Here is a 21296-nt window from a genome sequence, read left to right as displayed (position 1 = left end):
CCAAAAAAAGCCGATGACATCCTGGCTTGTAATAGTGTTGCCAGCAGAAGCAGGGAAGTGATCATGCCTCTGAAGTCAGCACTGGTGAGGTCTCACCTCAAGTACTGTGTTCAGTTTTGCGCTTCTCATTACAAGAAAAACATGGAAGCCCTGGAGCATATCCAGAGAAGATTAACAAAAGTGTTGAGGGGTCTGGAGCACAAGACTTATGAGGAGAGGCTGAAGGAACTGCAACTGTTAAGTCTGGAGAAGAGTGGGCTTGGAAGATCTTGCATCTCTCTACAATAACCTGAAAGGAGGTTGTAACAAGGTAGGGGTCAGTCTCTTCTCTCACATAACTAGGAATGGGACTAGACGGAATGGTTTCAAGTTGCATCAGGAGAGATTCAAGTTGGATGTTAAGAAAAATTTCTTTTCTGAAAGTGTGGTCAGACACTGGAGGTGCCAGTCACTGTCCTTGGAGATCTTCAAGAAACACGTGGAAGTTATACTAAGGGACTCAGTTTAGTGAGGAAATATTGATGGTATGAGAATGATTGGAAAGGTTGATCTTGGAGGTCTTTTCCAACCTTGGCAATTCTATGATTCTACGAAACATGACAATGCTTAGCACCTTTGTAAACTGCTCCAAACAAATACAGACAATTAAATGTGCAGTTTGGACAGCGAAAGCTTCAGCCTAAACACTAGGTGACAATCAGTGGGGGCCGCACTGTCAGGTCCCTAAGCATGCTATATACTTCAGTGGCCCTGAGGAGTCTTACCTGGACCTGCTCTACCCATAAGCACCATTTCCACTCAGGCTTGTGAATCCAGACACTGCCTGAACAGATGAATACTTGAGCCTAGCATTCTGGATGGACTCCTTGGACAGACATTGTAGCTTTGCTTAATTAGTTACCTTCAGACTTTCCTAAATTGGCAATTTTATCACATTTGGCAACCCCCCAAAAATTAACAGAATAATTTCACAGCATGACAACACCAAAACTGAGCTTGTCATGAAAGAGATGTTTTGTCTAGATCATTTTAAAATGAAGAGCAAGTATTTGGGGTAAAAGAGGACACAGCAAACAAGTTGAATGCAATACTGAAAAACAGACACATATGGCAGAACGTCAGACAAATATGCTCTTAAGGAAAGTAAGCAGTTAGTTGGACAGGTTAAGTCAAAACAAGGAAGCATCAAAGTTAAAATACTGTGATAAACCTCTACTACTAACCTAACTGGCACCATCTTACTGTAACACTCATTGCTGTCCTCTGTACTTCACTGTAGGGTTGAGGATAATTTTTATTACGACAGCACTGAACTTAGCATAATGTAGTCTCATCACTAACAGAAATAGGTGTACAAGTAAGTTATAATGTCTGGAGCTCTCAAGAAATAATTTGATCAATAGTAGAAATGTGGATAGCAATTTGCAAATAAATTTTTAAAGTAATTTGGCAAAGTCCATTAGGGAGATTAGATGAAAGAATACCTACACCATCCAAGTTCTGTGAATTTGGATAATTCACAACAGTGCAACTGTTTTTATTTTTATTTAACTGTTTTAAGTTAGTTACAATAACATGCTGATTTTCGCACAATAACACTGCCTTATTCTTTGTACAGAATATACTCACATAAGAAAATAGAGTTAAGAATTTCCTGGAAATGAAGAAGTTGACATATTTCAACTCTCAAGTTTTTTACTATCAGATTACATCCTTGTAATTAAGGAAGTGAAAAAGTACCTATTACCTTGTTAGACAGCAGAAATAGCTTTACACTACGAAAAATGGAACCATTTTTACATTTCTATAAACACTATCATGCAGTAACTGAAGGCACCTTCTAAACAAGAAAAATTCAAGGTTTTTTTTTTCTAGAAATCAAAACAGTAGAATTATAAAAACAAAGGTAATTTCTAGTATTATTGTTTAAAACTCAAAAGTAAAAACAATACAAAGAACTTAAAAATTTTTCATTAGCATGTAAAAAAGACAATTTTAAGTTGAAAATAAAAATGAGGATGATTCCGTATAATACCTGACTAACTCTGTTGACTTCCTCCTCCTCTTCTTCAGCTTCTTCCCCAAACGAAAGTAAGTTAAAATTTCTTTAAGAGAGAAAACACATTTCCTATTAAAACTTTAATTTTAATTAACATTTGATAAACTTCAAACATGCAATTTCCTTTTTGTATGTAATCTTGTTTTAACTTTTTTTCCTGCTAAGCATACCAATTCAACAAACTACCAGTGTTGAGGAACATTCCTATTCTATACCTGGGACAGAACAAACAGGACAGTTACAAACTAAAATACTTTAAAGTCACTTTAAAGTCACACAGAATTTAAAATTCTGCCTTGACTAGCTCCCATAGACTTATAAATGCCAACAGCTGTTTATTATTTTTTTTTAATACAGCAACACTCCAGCAGTAAACACAAAATTCTCAAGATGCAACAGCTCAGGAAAGCAGCAACCACAAATACAATTTCACAAATGTATTTAGAAGAGATAATGATCTTTAAGGGTTTTTCTTCAAAATTATTTAAGCACTGTATTAGAAACAGCTAGTTGTAATAGAATCTAATTCTGTCCAACAGAACAAAAAGAATTCTGAACATAGTTCAGAATTCCTATTATTTCTCATAAATGTGTAAATCTACCAAATTTCTTTCCTAAATGAATGCATTTAAAAATCATTTGAAATTTGAAAGCATTTTAATGGGAGACAAGTGGTAGCTGATAAAATAAATTAAAAATTTAAAAGAACTGCGCTCAAGTTACTAGCATGCATTAACTTCTGCATCATCCCAGTAACAAATGATTGCATATTCTTCTTGCCCATGGCTTACACTACTGTATTCTCTCTCCTTTGCAACAAACTATTGCACAAAAGAGCTATAGCTTAGCAGATGCACAGTAACTACTGAAAACAATTAATCTCTATGATCTCTTAGCAGTTAGGGTTTTTTGCTAACATTAGAGCAGGTTCTTCTTGCATTTTTGTTAAGCCTTTGTTTCAAATAAAAAACAACCAAACTGCTATTTCAGGGTAAAAGAAAATTAACTACTGCTCATGTTGCATGTATTTACTTTGTGCCTTTTACTTTGGGCTTCTTATCTTCTTCTTCTGGTTTGTCCTTCTTCAGCTTTCTATTTGGTCTTGGAACAATATCATCAAATGGATTAAACAAAACCTTTTAAAAAAAAAGAATATTTCAGTCACATCCCTAATAAGCACTGTTAATTAAATGACTCAATATTTTAAAAACAATATATAAAAGACATGCCAGGTTTTCATACTAGATCACAGCTGTCTTAGTAATATAAATGAAATAATTTAAAAACTACAAGTTATAAAGAACAACATACCCACCTCACTACTTCTTATCTTATGTGGACTGAGTGGTCTTTCCTCTTTGTCAACTTCCACTTCAGCTAGCCGCAGCATGTTATATATTGTATCTCCAGTAACCTATCAAATGCACAGAAAAGGTTTGAAAGTACTTAAGTACTTCTGCAAAACACAAGGCAATTATTATGTAAAGAATTTGAAAATACAAGTAATACAGGAAATACTATAGGCATATAAAGCATTTAAAAGAGAGTAAGGACAGCGTACCAATGGTTTTGGCTTTCATTTTTAAATTAACAGCAAAGTTGAAAGAACATAAGTAGCAAATTGTGCATTTCTGAGAGCAGAGGAAGATGTCAAAATTTTTCTGGGAGTTGTAAAACAGGAAAATAAAATACTGAAATACAAAAATTGTAGCTTTATTTTCTTTTGAATAAACCATGAAAGTGGTAAGTTCATCTTAGGCTTTTTATTTTCCTGACTTTCCTTGAGTAATTACAGCCTACAAATAAATGTAAGCAAATAAATAAATAATGTTATTAGCATTAGACTAGCAAAGCAGTTATCGTATTTCCAGTAAGAGATGATTTAAAAGGCAACACACCACTTCTTTCCAGAAGAAAAACAGTAACAGAGTAGATAATGATGGCAACAATCCATAGAAACATTTCCAAGAGACACAGACAGAATGCAGGCAGCTCAGAATGAAGTAAAATAATTTCATGCATATCAAACAAAAACAACACTACAAGAACCCTCAATAATAGAGAAACATATACTTCTAGCAAACTCAAACTGAGACTACTCTGTGTAGCAGACCTTTCCAAAGATTGTGTGCTTGTTATTAAGTTCATCTGCACGACCCAGTGTAAAGAAAAACTGACTGCCATTATCATGGGGTCCAGCATTTGCCATAGCAACAAGTCCTCTTCGATTAAATCGCAATCGTGAATGGAACTCATCCTGGAAAAGATAAAAAGAAGTATTTAACTACCATATATTTATATTAACATACACTGACAAAAAACAAACTGTTAGTTCAAATAAATTAAAAATTCAAACATTAATAAAACCAAGGTCATTTATATCTTAGTAACAAGATTATATTTAAAACTTCTGCTCAAAACAGAAATAATTTTTTAGCCTATTTTTTCTTCTCAGTTTCTATAACACAAATAAGCAAACAAAATTATTTCTAAACAAAACAAAAACTAAATCAAACAGAAACTAAAACAACTAACAAAATCTGAAGAAAAAGTTTAGAAGCAACTATGCCAATAGTAGAAACAAGATACACAATAAAAGATACATAGAAGATACACAATACACAACAGAAACACAATTCAAGATAAACTAAGTTTTGCTACATTAACTTTCCCCTTTTTCTAAGTATTGCCTAATATTAATCATTATTTCTGTTGAAATTAGTGCTCTATACAACAGTAAAAGAAAAAAGAAAAAAAGAAAAAGAAAGCACTTCTTATCGTAACTGCATTACAGGTATTTCTTGTAAAACCATTATTCTAGTCAACCGCTTCATTTAGCAGAAATCCTAATCCATGTAAAATAACCAGAAGTTCAGAAACTTTGCAATAGTACAGTATTACTTAAATCCAAAAGAAGAACATCTTCAGAACCATGAGAAGACAGAAGAGGGCATCAAATGAAGATGACAGTGATGAATAATACACAGTATGAGTAAAACACAGTAGTATAAAACGTCTAAGTGCTTTAACACCTAACAAAAATACTACATTGAAGAAATGTCGTTACTACACTATTAGAAGTATTTGTTTTGAAGTCTGCTCAGGTAGCAATCTCTCCCACAAACTGCAGATATGCATTACATGCAGGATTTGCATTACAACTGCAGCAGGTGGACTGAAGGCCCAGAAAGGTCACGCAGCTTCAGTCACCAGCTAAAGATGTTTACCCTATCTGAAATACTCAACCAGAACTAGAGCACAGCTTCTGTGCACGTGAAATTTCACTTACGATCTGAAGATCCTGATCAAGAGATGTGATGTGCCAATAATCAATAACACTAGTGACTACATATACATTCAAAGACCTTTGCCAATCCAGGTAAAATGTACATAAACAACTCTCATTTTTGCTCCTCAGTTTTCCACAAAGGTCCATAGAATGCTTTGGGACCTTATATATCACCCAGTTCCAATCCCCCTCATGGGCAGGGTTACCTCTCACTAGACTGGGTTATCCAAAGCCCCATCCAAGCCTTAAGGACTCAATAGGGATGATGCATCCACAGCTTTTCCAGGCCATCTGTTCCATTGCCTCACCACTTTCTGAGTTAAGAATTTCTTTTTAATGTCTAATCTAAATCTACTGTACAAAACATTCCCTTTTTCTTTCACTCTCAGACAAAGAATCTTTCTTAAGCTTTGCTGTAGGTCTCCTTTAGGTACTGGAAGGTCTCTGTATTGCCTCTGCAGATTCCTCTCTTCTCCAAGCTGAACAAGCCCAACACCCTTAACCATTCTTTACAGATGTGCTCCTCTCCTCTGATCACCTTTGTGGTCTCCTCTGGACCTGCTTCAACAGCTCTATATTCTTTCTTGTGCTGGGGGCCCTAGGTCTGGATGAAGTAGTTCAGAAGGGGCCACATGTGGACAGAGCAGAGAACAACCACGTCCATCTTTCGATGTAGCCCAAGATACAGTTGGCTTTCTTTCATTTCCCACTGTGGGCTCATGATAAGTTTCTCATCAACCAGCACCCTAAGTTCTTCTCACAGGTGCTCTCAAACCATTTTCTGCCAGCTTGTACTTGTGCTTAGTATTGCTTCAACCTATGAGCAGGACCCTGCACTTAGTCTTGTTGAACTTTATGAAGTTAAAACACATAAATGCTTGCTCTGAACAATTTTCTCTCCGATTTTTATTTTGTTGAAGTGAATGTTAATAGGATTATACACTTATCACAGAATTAGAACAGACAGTTTTAAGAATGCTCAATTCTAAAATGCACATTCAAAAATGTGCAAATTCAGAATATGAATAAACTTTAACATTCCTTACGAATAAACTGCATTCCTTCTACAAAATTTGTTTACTCACAACCTAACACAGTAGGAAGGACAACTGACAGAGACTAACCAAACATCAATATGCACAAGATACACAGCTACGTACCTTGAAGGGAGCTCCATAGATTGAATCTCCACCTGAACCGGTACCAGTGGGATCACCTCCCTGCACTATAAAACCCGGCACTACTCTGTGAAATATTGTATTATTGTAATACTCTAAAAAAGAAAGAGAAAATATATTAAGTACACTTAAGTTATCTGAAGATCACACTTCCAAAGAGATTATGCAGACGTATCAGTTACTGGAGTTCTATAAAACAAAATCTACAACAGCATTCTGCCATTTCCACAAAGCTGCCTGATCATCTATTGACTAGCTCAGTGTGACTGTACGTTACCTCATCTACAAAGCATTACTAATGATATGTATGGAAAAAAAAAAAAAAAAAAGGGGAGTCTTAAGTTTCTACCACAGAAGGTACTGCATACCACTGACAAAATTGTATTAATGAGTAATTTTATTTTCAGGACTACTGATGATAGTACCAATACATATCACTTTAAAAGGAGAGTTAAATCTACTACACTCTGTCCCAGCCTCAAATAGTACCTCAAATAGTTATTTATATCCATACACCAAATGGTTATCACTTCCACTCAATGGCACAGAACACAGGTGTAATCCCTTTCACCTACACTGTACTGTCTTGCTCCCCAGGTTATTTTGCTACTGTTCTCTACATACGCGCACACATACACACATATACTTCAGATAAGCATTATGACACTGTAAGAAATATAATATAAGTACGAAAAATTCACTCGACATATATTTACTTTAGTTTCTCCTTTTTTTAATCTGCATTATGCTCTAAGACAAAGCAGGATCTGACTGCATTGCAGCATAGCTCTGTATGTTCAAGGATAGTTATATTATACAATACTCACTAGAGAAATACTAAAGCATACAATACAAAGCATAGGATCCAACAGAGTATCCATGCAAATTCAGAAAGAAAATATGCAGAGTTTTTTAAAACCGAGGATAACTTAAGGTAATTCCCAGGGCTGAGAAGGTGACTTAACATTACAAAAAAAATTTTTGAAAATCCACTTCTTCACATTATCAGTAAGAGCACAGAGTAGACCTTATACATGTCTGGGATACACAAATCCCACACTGCTATTTTTCCTTAACAGAGAGCTAAAAGCTTACCAAATCTTATTAATGGTATATGAGTAGGAGCTAGGAAGCATAAATTGAGAGGGTCCTTTGCACATTTTTTGTATAGTTGTCCCAATGTGGAACTTCTCATTCTGGTACCTGTTATTTCAGCGAAAGGCGTTCTAGTCAACAAAACACCACATCAAGTGAAACATTAAAAGCACTCAGAAGAAATGAACAGGGAGTAATGACAGTGAAGCAGGAATGAACTTAGCAGAGGATGTCCAAGCATGGCATCACTGACATTTCCTATGTTCATTAAAGCTGCTATACTTTGTAGAGACTTCCTGAAAATAAGCCTTCCTAAACATCTGACACCAACTAGTACATACAAGAAAACCACCTAAAAATTGTTGTTCTTTTCCCTTCCACTGAGTTCCTTAATGACCTTGAAAAACATTCTTGATCTGGGTAGCAGGTAATATAAATAATTAGTTAACATATTAAAACTTACTTATGACTTACCTTTTCCAAAACTGTCACTGAAATACCAATATTACACATGAAATAATTCTAACAAATCCTACCCCATTTTGTCCTTACCTTCCATACAAAGCTGGATGAAATTTCGACATGCTTTTGGTGCTTCTTTAGACCACAATTCTATATCAATATCTCCTGCTGTAGTTCTCAGCAAAACCTATAAAATTTTTATAAATACACCATTAGTTTTATTGCAACTTAGACAATAATAAACAAGTATTACTACTGAATTAAAAGATACTCTTAAATTCATAACATTAACAACAGTACTAGATAAGTACTAAGCAGTTAAGGCTGGTGATGAGTACTGTCCCTCAGTGGTACAATCTAATTAACACATTTATCGTTGACATAGACAGTGAACATGAGTGCACCTTCAGCAAGTTTGCTGATGACACCAAGATGAGTTGTGTAGTTGATATGAAAGAAGGAAAGGATGTCGTTCAGAGGGACCTGGACAGGCTTGAAAAGTGGGCCCATGTGAGGATCAACTAGGCCAAGTGCAAGGTGCTCATGTGAGTTGGGACATTCCCAGATAAACATACAGACTGGGAGAAGAACTCCTTGAAAGCAGCCTTTCTACAAAGGATTTAGGGGTTCTGATGGATGAAAAGCTGGATGACATGAGCCAGCAGTGTGCACTTGCAGGCTCTAAGTCCAACTGTATTCTGGGCTGTGCCAACAGAAGAGCAGCCAGCATGGAAAGAGGGGATGGTACCCCTCTGTTCTGCCCTCATGAGGCCCCACTTGGAGTACTGTGTCCAGACCTGGGGCCCCCAACAAGAGAAAGATGTGGAGTTGTTGGAGCAGGTCCAGAGGAGGGCCATGAAAATGATCAGAGAGCTGCAGCATCTCTCCTATGAAGAAAGGTCAAAGGAGCTCAGCTTGTTTTGGCTGGAGAAGAGAAGACTTCTGGGAGACCTCACTGCAGCCTTCCAGTACTTGAAGTAAGGGTATAAACAAGAAGGAAACCCAACTTTTTACGTGAATAGTCGATAACAGGACAAGGGTAGATTGTTTTAAATTGAAAGAGAGCAGATTTAGGCTGGATGTGAGGGGAAAATTCTTTACTCAGAGGCACTGCCCATAGAAGCTGTGGTGCTCCATCCCTGGAGGTGTCAAGGCCAGGTTGATGGGGCACTGAGCAGCTGAGCTAGTGGGGGGCAGCCCTACCCATGGCTGGAGATTGGAACTGGGTGACCTCTGAGGTCTTTTCCAATCCAAACCTTTCTGTGATTCTATGATATCCCAGTGTAGCTTTGTCAGCAGTTAAGATATAGTTCTGAAGCAATTCGAATGAAAAAATTTCAAGGCTGATAACACACTAACAGAGAATAGAATATTAAACACTCTTTAATACTTCCACAACGAGACAACACAGAAAAAGAATATGTCTTAAATCTCCAGTGGCACAGTCTATTACAAGTGACACCACTGAAGACAAGGCCATTCACAACAAAGCGGTAAACATAACAAGCGGCCGCAGCTCCCGCCCTCCCCTCCCTCGCAGCTCCTCCGAGGGCAGCGCGCGCAACGCCGCGCGGCACAGCGGGCACGGCGCCGGCTGCCTGCAGGGAGCCTCACCTTGCCGTTGGTGGGGGGCTCCTGGATGTAAATGTTGCTCATGCTGAGGAAGGGGCGTCGTGGCGGACCCACACCGCCCCGGACCGACGCGCAACAACACTTCCGCCCTATCCGCGCTACTGCTCGCAGCCCGTCGCCATCTTGGACGCCTCTACACAGCACAGTGGGGCGGGGGGAGGGTGTGACTGCCCTCCGGAGCAGTCCGTTGATCAGGGTCTCCACGCGAATCACTGAGTGAATTCTTTTCGGAAGGATCTGAAAGCTTTTCTGGAGACCTCCGGTCCCCTCTCGCCTCCCCGGCCCGGTACTGAGGTCCCCCGTCCTTCCCGCGAATGGCACGGCCCGATTGTGCTCCGGACAAAGCCTTCCGGTGGGGAGAGGTGCCGCGGCGTTTCCGGGCCGGGCTGCGTGGAGGACGCTGCTCGCAATGGCTCTGCCGGGTGAGGAAGAGCCCCGAGGCTGCGGGCGGCGTGCTGGGATGGGAGCGATGGGGTCGGCGGCACCGTTCGTGGGGAGGCGGGGCCCGAGGAGCGGCTGGCGGTGCGTTTGCCAGGCTGCTGAGCTGAAGAGCCGCCGCCATGCCCGTGCCAGCAGCTGAGGGCTGTGGGCTGCTGCTGCCTTTCTGCCCTCGGTATGCGGCCCTCGCCTGCAGTCTTGTGGGTGCGCGAGGCTGGCTCCTGCCGTCTGCAGGTGGTCGCTGCCTTTCTGAGAGGTCCCGAGAATGGCATCGTTCCGCATGGTTTTTCCTCCTTATGCCCCAGATTAACGCCTGTCCGCATCTAGGTTGTTTAAATAAAGGCTTTAAGAGCCGTGGTGCAGTGAGCACGGACAGCAATGGTCGTGTTACCCACCAGGTATTCAGCCTGTGTGATCCTGAGGTGTGAGGAGTGTTTGGCTGGAGAAAATTGAGTCAAACAAGAACAAAAAAACCTAGCAAAAACAATTCCTTAATAAAGCTGCTCTCACTCCCATCTTAGGGAATAGTTTCTGAAGGAAGAGGTCTTACGTTTGTTTTCAAAGATGTGCAAAACCTCTTTTGCAATATTGTTGTCCACTAAATGAGTGAGGCCCTTAGTGATGTTTTCTGCTCAGTTGTTATTTTTCTGGAGAACTGGCAGTTGGAAAGGAAAGGAGGTGGGTGAAAAGAAAGAAACCTTTACTTGTTTGCTTTTAGTTGCCTGAAACTTAATCTATTCTAAAACCCTGCTTTTAGCACCATTATTTAAATCTCAAACAATAATAATTTATTATCATCTCAAGAATTTGATGGGTGTGGGGACGATAATCAAGATCGAGTAAAACTGTCTAGGTAGATAGAGAGCCATTAACTTTTTCAGACACTATCAGCAGGCAAATTCCATTCTCAGCTGGGATTCCTGATATTGCTGCTATGTAAAGGTTTCTTTTATACATTTTTTTCCATATTTTTCAGTCACACACTTTTTGTGTCTTAATTGGTGCTCATTTCTCTGCGGTTTCTCTTAAAAACTGTGTGTTGTCTTTACAGAAATCTACATCTCACAAGTTGCACCTGTATAGGTAGTCCATTAAAACTGGAGTTATTTTTCTGATCAGTGTTACCAAACTTAGCATAGTGTTTACAATGCCTTTCTTATCAAGTATTGGGTGATTATTGGAAAGCCTGACAAACTGCGTTTACACATGCAGTAGATTCTATAGTGTGTGCTCGCTTCCTTTGCATGAGCACTGAGTCTTTCTGTACTGCAATGATTACACTGATAGAGATGGAGTTTATTGAGTATTTCAGAGTGATGAAAGATGAAATCTTGCTTATGAGTCCAGATGTGAACTGAATCAGCAGATGTTATTTTGAGTATTTCTGTGATACGGCATTGCAAGGTAGATATTATATATATTTTTTTACTCTTTCCTTTACATTTTTTTTTGTTGTTTGTTTTGTTTTTATGTTGCCTGTCCCCTTTTTTCTCATGATTTTCTCATGGCTTGAAGATAGATGCTTATGAAATAGGCGCATAAAGACTGCAGAGTTTATAAACCACTAAGAAGATAAGTAACGCTGAGGTTTGGGATCTACAGAAAACCATGGGATTTCAAGGCTCCTCTGTTTCTTTTAGTAGGATTTGCTGAAGATGATACTTTTGTCAGTAAATCAAAATTTAAACTCATGAAGCTGATGTACCGCCTTTCTGGTTCCCTAATTTCATAGTTTTCTTCTTACGTTAGGTTAACTATTTAAATAAAGGAACTAGTTGTACAGAAAACTGTGTATACAACTGTTTAATTTTCTGTATTTTTCATACTGGATAGAAAGACACTCTTTGATTTTGGAAATGCTGTTTTGCTTAGAATTATGAATTGATTCAGCTGACTTAAAAATAGCACTGATCCTTTGGTGGACAACAGGTCTCCACATTTTGTCTTCTGAGTTAGATCTTGCTGATCTACTTACTGGGGGCACAAGTAGGCATAGAAAGCAGCTTTGCCGAAATTCAGAAGAGTGATCACTCTGGTCTGTCTACTGGTGTTACCAAGCCAGATTTAAAAGGAACTTAAATTTAGTAGCAAGTGATTGATGAAGTTTTCTGTTTCAGGTGCAAATAAGGATAACATCAGAGCAGGATGCAAGAAATGTGGCTACCGTAAGTCTATATAGTAAGCAATATGGCAGTGCAGTATTTTTGTTTGTTTGTTTGTTTGTTTTCTTCAATTTATGATGATAGGACTACTTTTGGGGGAGAAAAAAAGGAAAAAAAAAAAGGATCTCCACCCTTGTTGCTGTTCTAGTCCCTCACCGCTCTCATTGTAAAAGACTTTCTTCATATATCCTTAAATATTTTTGAAGACCTGAGTTTCTTAGCAAAAACAAACAAACAAACAAAAAAAACCACCTGTATGCTGTTGTATTCATATGTACTAAATTTGCTGTGCAATTGCTTGAGAAACCTTGAATTTCAAGCACTGTCTTTGACGTCTATTGTACTTATGAGGTAAGCATTTGTGTTCCTTTTGAATGTCACTGCAAGCTTAAGCAGGCTTTCTGCTCAAGATATGTCCAGTGTGTTTTGAAAAAAAAATAAAAAAAATCTGCATGATCTTCTACACCAAGAAAGTATCCTCCTTTGTAAGATGTGCTTTGAGTTATGAAAGCCTGCCCTCCTCCTGAAGGCCCTATCAGGGTCTGATGCTGTGCAGGCCCAGGCCCTTTCATCACAAGCTGCCTGTTGCTGCTGTTACTTGCAAGAGCTAAATGCTGATTTACGGAACAAGTTTTTCATTATGTTTTCATTATTATGTGTTAGGGAAAGTACATCTGTGACTGTCTTCCTGATGAATATAGATGTGTTCTAGTGAAAATATTAGTTTATTAATCACTCGGTCACATTTTTAGAACAGTAGGGAAGTGGACACTGCTCCATAGTGAACTGCAGTGAACTTTTAACACAGTGATTTAAGCTATATTTTTATGTAGGATGAAGGAAAAAAGCTTTGTTCTTTCACTGCAGACTTTGCTTCCAACAAATTTTATCAATGAATTGCCTTATGTAGCCAGTCTTTCAGAGAAACAGGGATATCAGCATAGATTCAGTGGTTTATTTGTAGATGCAGTGTCAGAAGTTTTCTCGAAGAGAAGGAAACTTGTGGTTAAATTGCACAGCCTATGTTTTTTTCTGAAAAGTTCTGTATTCAAGATGTAGGGTCTTTAATAGGGAGAAGCTGAGTTTGTTTCTATTGCTACTTGAATTCTTTCACAAACCATATCTTCAATTTGTTTTATTTTTTGTTATTATTCCAATGGAAATATTCAGCTTCAAGGTGTCTAACTCATGGTAATGATTATAACAATCTAACTTAGAAAACTAAAAATACTGTGTTAGTATGGTCAGTATTATGTACTAATATTAAAAATAATTTATATTTCATAAGGAAATAATTCTTCTATTTCACTAAAGAGAGATGGAAAAAGCAGTATACAGAAGAACTTGCTATAGTTTTCCAAATATTTCACTTCATGCTTTTAAATTGTTATTTTAAATAGTTTCTTCTGACAGGATATGAGACTATTAAAGAAATAGAAAATCTTTACACTAACAAAAATATGCACCATTAGAATACCATTGCACAGCTTCTCAAGGAGAAATTTGCAGTTTGTTTTCCTACTTTATTCATTGATTGCAGCCTATCCTAGATTTCTTTCTCTTATTAAAATGGAATAATACTGTTAGCTTTTGATAATATTTGCTAGTTTTTAATGTGCATCTAAATTTTTGTTTTCTTTAGCTGGTCATTTGACATTTGAATGCCGAAACTTTCTTCGAGTGGATCCTCAAAGAGATATTGTTTTAGATGTTAGCAGCACAAGCAGTGAAGACAGCGAGGAAGAAGAGTTACAGAGACTGCAAGCCCTGCGTGAAAAAAAAAGTAAGTTAGATCTTCTAAAAAAAATTCAGTTAGCTATTTATTTTAGTAGTAAGTTGGACAGTGGTCTTCTGATGTGCTGGACCTGTCATTTCATTCTTTTCTATAAATAGGAATCGTCTCCACTGTAAACAGTACATCTTTTACGTCAAATGTTCAGATGTAAGATATTTGATACATTCATGCATTTTTTTTATTGATTCCTTTCATTGGAAATTAATAATTTACATGTTTAGAACATCTCAGAAAGGTCTTATTGCAAAAGACTATAAAACTATTAATAAGCAGCTACTATGAAGAAAATGAAATTGATATTCTGAGTTGATTCTGTGATTATGTGTACTTTAAATATCCTAAAATCAACAGCAACTCTTAAAACCAATGACAAATATGGCAGTTGAGTTTTTTTCAAATTTCTATATAATAATTTATCTGAAACAGCTGGCCAGTTGAATTTCAACATTAATACTTGGAGAAATACTTATCTCTATTTGTAAAACTTGAGAATCATGTGCAATCAGAGGGAAAATAGATGTGCTAGTTACTTAAGAGTTATGTGGATTCATTTGAATTTGGACTCTGAAAAGGCTGTTCCCCTAAAAAAGATGGGAAGGTTGTTCTACTGTGTTAAATTGTCAAAATTCACTCCAAGGTATATGACCAGTTTTGTGGTTCAGCCTGACATACAGCTAAGCACCACCAGTGAGCTGTTTGCTCAGGCCCCTCAAATCTCCCTTCCAATGGAAGAGAGAGAGAATTGAGGGGGAGGAGAGGATGGAAGTAGAACATCTAAGTTCATATAAAAACTATTTACTAAGACAGAAAAGGAAGAGAAGTACTACTAATGATTATCTATCTATCTATTACATATTTACAAAAGAAGTGATGCACAACACAATTGTTCACCACCCAATGGCTGGTGGTCAGCATATCCCCAAGAGGCAGCTGTGCCCCCCCTCTCCCTCCCCAGACAGCTCTCCCCAGTTTTATAGATTCACATGCCAAATGGTATGGAATATGCCTTGTCAGACATTGGGCCAGTTTAGGTCAACTATCCTGATTTTGCCCCATCTCAGCTATCTGTTTTAAGGATAAGTTCTAGAACCAGCATTTTCCTATATGTAGCCTGTGCTTTAGATGATACTGTAATATGCATCTATCTGATTCGCATTTCAGAAAATTGAAAAGTAGTTGATAAGGTTATTTAGAAAAGACCAAGGCCATAAATTTCATCCAGTGAGATACAAGGTCTCAGTCTTCAGCATGGTGGACTGAAAATGCATGACAGTTCTTTTTGTCACTGTTTACTCTTTTCTGCATTGCCTGAAATAAGTACTTGTTACCTGATTCTTCATTTTGGTAGGACCAGGGTTTTAATTTCTCTTTCCAGCTATCTCTTAATTCAATATTTCTGTCCTACATTTAGTTTTTTAAGCAACTCATAGGGAAAACAGGGAAAGATCAAGTTAAGAATGACTTTTCTACTAATTTTTGTAGATGCTACCTTCATGGTTAACTCAAATTTATCTTAGTTGAAGTGTGAAATAAGGCTATGTGAAACTGCTGCAAGTAAACTATTCCTTTTCTTTTTTTTTTTAATGTTTTAGTTATGTGCCCTGGTTTCAGACTTGTGCAAATCTTTTAAATGTAGAAGCAAAACTATGCTACATTTTACTGGACTTCCTCATTCCTGATCTTCAGATAAATTACATGTATATTGAGTTCTGCTATTCTGCAAAGTATTTCTGAAATTAATACATATTAGTCTGGGGTCTGGAGAAAGGAAAAATAATTTTATAGTAACTTTACAATGCTATTGAAGCCATTCTTTTAATGCTCTTCTTAGTTCAGGTATTGTTGCAAGTGTGTTGTAAATTAAAATTTTTTTTTGGTCCACAGATTTAAATGAGGAGGAAGAAAAAAAGAAACAAAAAAGAAAAAGTAAAGAAAAAACGAAACTAAAGAGACCAAGGAAAAGGTAACTCTATCACATGCTTATTTTAATTGCAAAACAAATTCAGAAGTACTCTGGTTTTTGGGTTGATTTCAGAAAACGTTTCTTTGAATCCAATTGGTTTTATGTATATTATTTTAATTGGAAAAAGCTTACTATCTTCCAGTGAAGCTTTATTTGTCCATTGAGTAATGATAAAGCCATATGCTGTGAAGTTAGGGCCATGGAGGTCTTGAAAACCAGCATGACATAGAAGTTTTGCAGGTCTGAGAAGGCAGTGTTCCCTCTGACTACCCAACAGCAGGCAAGATGTGGTAGGGAAAGGGGAATAAGAAGTCAAGAGGATTTTGGGGGTGGTCCTCAGCTGAGCTTATATGGAGAAAACACTGTGGAGTTCAGAAGACCCTAAGCTTCCCTGAGTGGTTATGTGTGTGCATGTATACAAGTACCCTTTCTGAGTAGCATTACTATGAAAAGGAAAACTTTTGCACTTTTATTTAGCATGTGTTGACTTTTAATGTTTCTGTTGCTGTAGAAGCCTAAAAAAGACTTGCTCTTGTTTCAAAGAAAAGGTTGTAATGTCCAAATTTATTGTGAATCTAAGTTTTGACCTGCTGACTGATCTTTAGAAGATTCTGGTCCATCATTACTATTGTTGATGAGATATCCTCCTAGGAACTGTACTGAGAGCTAGGGAATGTGTATATGTGAGGGCCATAATAAGATGTTCGTCAGAAATAAAGTAAAGGAACAGGACTGAACACTGATTGTATTGGCATTTTTCCCTCTTCCTTACTTACACAGCATAGTTGTTAACCTACACTTAAAAAGAGGACAGAAGAGTTAATCTGCTAATAGGTAGTCTTTACCTGCAATCTATTGTGAATACGGTAGGACAGAACAGTCCTCTTGAGGACAATCATGAGGATTATTATTCTCAGCTTAAATATCCTATGCATGTAGTAATTTCCTTCATCACTGCTGATTAGAGACAAATAATAACAGCTTCAAGAACATCCAGATTTGCCCTACTTGTTTCTCATAAATTTTTGCGTATGTGAAATACATGTTCAGACAAATCCTCATTTGATACTTTAAAAGCTGAAAGCTATTTTACTGTCAGACTTTAGCTCAATTTTTGTGAGGTCAGTATGCTTAGACTTTTTTCTTACTAAAGGTTGAAAAACACAAGACATACCTATTCTGTTCTTAATTAATCTGCATTATAAACATACTGCTTTTCTAGCATGGTAGTCTAATTAGAAACATTGTTACTCAACTGAATTTACAGATTGAGATTGTATGAGCTTTCCAGAGGATGCTGCTGTATAAATTCTTCAACAATTTGATTTCAGCATTATATAAATACTAAAATAATAAAATTATTTTTTTATTGTCCATGAATATGTATTTTTACTAGATCTTCCTCATCAAGTGCTGCTGAAGAGGCTGGACCAAAGTCAAAAAAACAAAAATCACATAAAAAGGAAAGGAAAAAGGAAAAGAAGAATAAATCTAAGAAAGGCAAACATCATAAAAAGGAAAAGAAGAAGAGACGAAAGGAAAAGAGTTCATCTTCAGATAGTTCAGACAGTTCCAGTAGTGACTAAATTGCTGGCCTATTTTTGCTGTCATTTCTGCAGAGAATAGGATGATTTTCCTTTCAAATCTTGCCTGTTTGTGCTTTGCCATTATGTTTATATTGATATATATATTTTTGAGGAAATCTACTTGCAAATATCAGTGCTTCAAATTATTAAATGGACCATTTGGAAACTCTAGTGGAAGATCTCTGTGTCAAAATATTCGGACTTCATATGCTTCATGTTGGAATGGTTAAATCAAATTTGGAAATTTAAATGAGCTTGCTGCTTTTAATTTATTCCATAAATCTATGTTTCCATCTTGTGGGAGGTAATCAATCAATCATGTTGAAATAGGTAATAAAAATTACCCTTTGCTGTCATGGAAGTGTCAACAGTTTACAGGCCACTTTGCCCTGGGAAAAAGGGGAAAGGGGAAAAGGGCAGAAAGGATAGGAAGATGGGCTTAAAAACAAAACAGTGGCAGCGATCTGAGGAAGAAAGTTAACTTACTGTATTAGATATTGGAATGCAAGATAATATAATTGGAATTGAGGCTAATAATGAGAGAGAGAGTGTCCGAAAACCAAAGGCCTTACGTGCTGAAGGCAGGAGAGCTAGGGAGCACACTACTGCATTGATGAGCATTAAAAGAAAGGGTGTGTCTTGTGACTTACAAGCAGTTTTATCTTTCCCTCTAAATGGAAAATGGAAACAGAACAGTAAAAGTATTCTGGAAAAGTAGTTGTTCTCTTCTGAGAACCAGGTACCCAGAAATATCCTCAATCCACAGAACTGGAGCATTAACTTTTTAACTCAGAGTGCTCTACATGATTACTATGTGGAATGCCAATAACAAAAATTATAAAACCATGACGGAGTTATTTTAGGCATGTCAGAGTTTCATGGTTGGATACCCTGGTGTTCAGTTCATGTCTTAGAATTATAGAATGGTTTGGGTTGGACAGGGCTTTTAAGATTGCCTAGTTCCAAGCTCCCTGCTATAGGCAGAGTCACCTCCATCTAGACCAGGTTGCTCACAGCCCCATCCAGCCTGGCCTTGAATGCTTCCAGGCAGGGAGCATCCACAGCCTATCTGGGCAACCTGTTCCAGGGTCTCACTACCCTCACAATAAAGAATGTCTTCCTGATATCTAGTCTAAATCTACCATCTTCCAGTTTAAAACCACTTCCCCACATCCTGTCAATACATGCCCTTATAAAACATGTTCATAAAACATTTTATGAACATAAAATTGGTTATTCTTATTGCTCTGTCACTTCCTTTAGAAGTCTCTTACAAAGGTTTTCATGCAGGGATCAGACCAAAGGACTTCCATATCCCTTTCCACCCATTCTCTCAGTCTGTTTTTCCAGCAGATGTCATTAATGCATGGCCAGGGAAAGAATATAAAGATGGTACAGGCATGACTGTGAGCTCATCATCCTAGTTGGTGGCCCTCCTCTGGACCATCTACAACAGCTCCATGTCCTTGTACTGGGGGCCCAGGAGCTGGAAGCAGGTGGGGTCTCACGAGAACAGAGTAGAGGGGCAGAATCATCTCCATTGTCCTGCAATTCTCTTGATGCATCCCAGGATACCACAGGCTGTCATTGCCGGCCTATGTTGAGCCTTTGATCAACTTTCATCAGCTGACATCTACAACTGAGTTAATGACAAACTGATACTTTTGAGTTCAGCAGATTGTGATGCTATCTCAGGTATGCCTCATCCTCCTAAAGTACCTAAATTTGCACCTAAGGGCAACATGTAAGATTTCTTCAGAGTAGTACGCATTCCCTGTGGCATTAACTGTATTTTAGAACATCATGTCACTACAAAAATTGCTGTTGTAATGGTTACTGTGATGGTCCTGCAAATTTCTTCCTTCAATTTATAGGTACAAGATGACTACCCTAATTATTGGACAACTGAGTTCGTACTGTACATGTTGTGCTATAAAACACTGCAGATCAAAATTCTCATGGAAGCCAGGGAAGAGCAAATAAAAGTAATCTGTAAACTTAGATCTCTTAGTAGAGAAAGGCAAGAATCCTTGCATCTTCTCTTTTCTTATTGATTTTGATCTAATGTCTTAACTTTTCATTCATACACCGTGATATCTAGGATGAGCTTGGATAATATAACTGGCCTCCTTAATTAGCTAATGACTGTGCGTAAGATTGAAAAGCATGTTAGGAACATTTCTCTTATAAATAGTAATCTAAAGTTTCTACCACCTTGTTCACACTGGCGCCTTAGTGCTGCTGTAGAGCATGTGGAGTTTATTCTTAATAACTGGATCAGTTCTCTGAATCAGTAATTCTGTGGAGGGCAACAAGGGAGCTGTATGCTACATAATAATTCAGTACTGTTGCCAAAGGAAATGTTTAATTCAACTGCTTCTTAAGACAAAACTATTTTTTTCTCCTTATATCGTCTTTAATTAATGAAATTGGGTTATTTGAGTTAGGGGATTTCAAAGCTAATATATGATTTTCCCACGGTCCTCTGTGGGCATGCCAACTTTGGGGAATGGGATTTTGTACATTTGTTTCCTCCTTTTGCAAGCTTGAGCTATCAGTAAGGCTTCACTTAACTGAAGGCAAAATACTTAGCTTTCTGTTCCAGAACTGAGCAACCCTTACTAAGGTGTTTCTCTACACAGAAGTGTAACTTTTATAGTTATATCAATTTACGTGTCACTATTCTCTCAATTGACGTAGTCCTTTAACAGAGAGAATGTTGTGTATGTTAGTCTACTTTTCAAACTGTATTAACATTTTATGTACAAAGATGTACATTCAGGCCACTATTGTTTGCCACAGAATTGAAGTGCTTCAGATTTCCGGTGTAAGCTATGGTACAAAGGAAATGCTGCAATTAACTATTCTTTGTCATGCTAATGTTTGCTAATCTTCAAAAGGCGACACCAGAATAAATATTATATTGTTTTCCCCTTTTGCTTTACCATAATTTTAGTGACTCTGATGTGTTGTAACAAATGGTATTCTTTCACATGAGGCACAGCCAGAACAAAAATGTGTACTTGGTTCCACAAAAGTGTCATTTGAGAAGTTTAGGTAAGAAAATAAGGTCTTTGATTTTAAAATTCATTCATTCCTTCTGCCAAGTGTTGTTGGTTTCAGTTTTTACAGTTCAAATGATAGCACCTGACTTAACTGTAGCTCTTACACAGGCCCAAGATAGTGATTGCATGCCTGCTTTTTAACAAGCACTAAAGATCTTAGAAGATGAAGGTAACAGCAAGGACTGTCATCCCCTGTCAGCAGGCTTCAGTTATAGGATATAATGCATGTTTTCAATAAGAAAGAAAAAATGATGCACATAAACAGTACATGGAGCAAGATCAAGAATTGAACAGCAATACCAGGTGATAGTAACATAATAATGAAGAGTAAACAACTTTCACATTCCTTACAATAAGCTCTAGAATGCAAATAATCTCTTTTACCAGCCAAATGTATTTAAATATTATATTATCACTATTATGCTTACATTTTTTTTAGGTGGTGGCAATCAGTGGTGTCAACTTCCATAGTTCCTGGGATTTTTTCTTGGAATATTTTCAACAGGTTAATCAAATACTTGCTTTATTGTGTTCTGAATTCTTACTAGTGATCTGCTTTGTTTTTTGCAGTA

The 21296-nt window shown here is 37.4% G+C and overlaps 2 protein-coding genes across 2 annotated transcripts in view; one reads left to right on the top strand and one right to left on the bottom strand.

Moving 5' to 3' along the window:
* The window catches only part of CWC27 (CWC27 spliceosome associated cyclophilin), a 117494-nt gene extending 107617 nt beyond the window's left edge, over positions 1–9877 (bottom strand). The window contains exons 1-7 of the mRNA XM_085214222.1: positions 9698–9877; positions 8174–8270; positions 6509–6621; positions 4173–4316; positions 3375–3473; positions 3092–3195; positions 2036–2105 (exon numbers count right to left, since the gene is read on the bottom strand). Of these exons, the coding sequence (XP_085070348.1) occupies positions 2036–2105; positions 3092–3195; positions 3375–3473; positions 4173–4316; positions 6509–6621; positions 8174–8270; positions 9698–9739 (669 nt within the window). The 5' untranslated portion in view covers positions 9740–9877. The remainder of the gene's footprint in view (positions 1–2035; positions 2106–3091; positions 3196–3374; positions 3474–4172; positions 4317–6508; positions 6622–8173; positions 8271–9697) is intronic.
* A 98-nt stretch (positions 9878–9975) lies between these two features.
* On the top strand, positions 9976–20609 carry SREK1IP1 (SREK1 interacting protein 1). The gene is made up of 5 exons (XM_085214224.1): positions 9976–10137; positions 12271–12318; positions 13958–14098; positions 15995–16073; positions 17470–20609. Exons 1-5 carry the CDS (start codon positions 10125–10127, stop codon positions 17657–17659), a joined length of 471 nt encoding a protein of 156 aa, XP_085070350.1. The 5' UTR covers positions 9976–10124; the 3' UTR covers positions 17660–20609.
* Positions 20610–21296: the final 687 nt, after the last annotated feature.

This window comes from Meleagris gallopavo, chromosome Z, assembly GCF_905368555.1.
Source record: "Meleagris gallopavo chromosome Z, MGAL_WU_HG_1.1, whole genome shotgun sequence".
Lineage (NCBI taxonomy): Eukaryota > Metazoa > Chordata > Aves > Galliformes > Phasianidae > Meleagris > Meleagris gallopavo.
The sequence above is the reverse complement of the archived record's forward strand: the minus strand, read 5'-3'. Positions and strand labels throughout refer to the sequence as shown.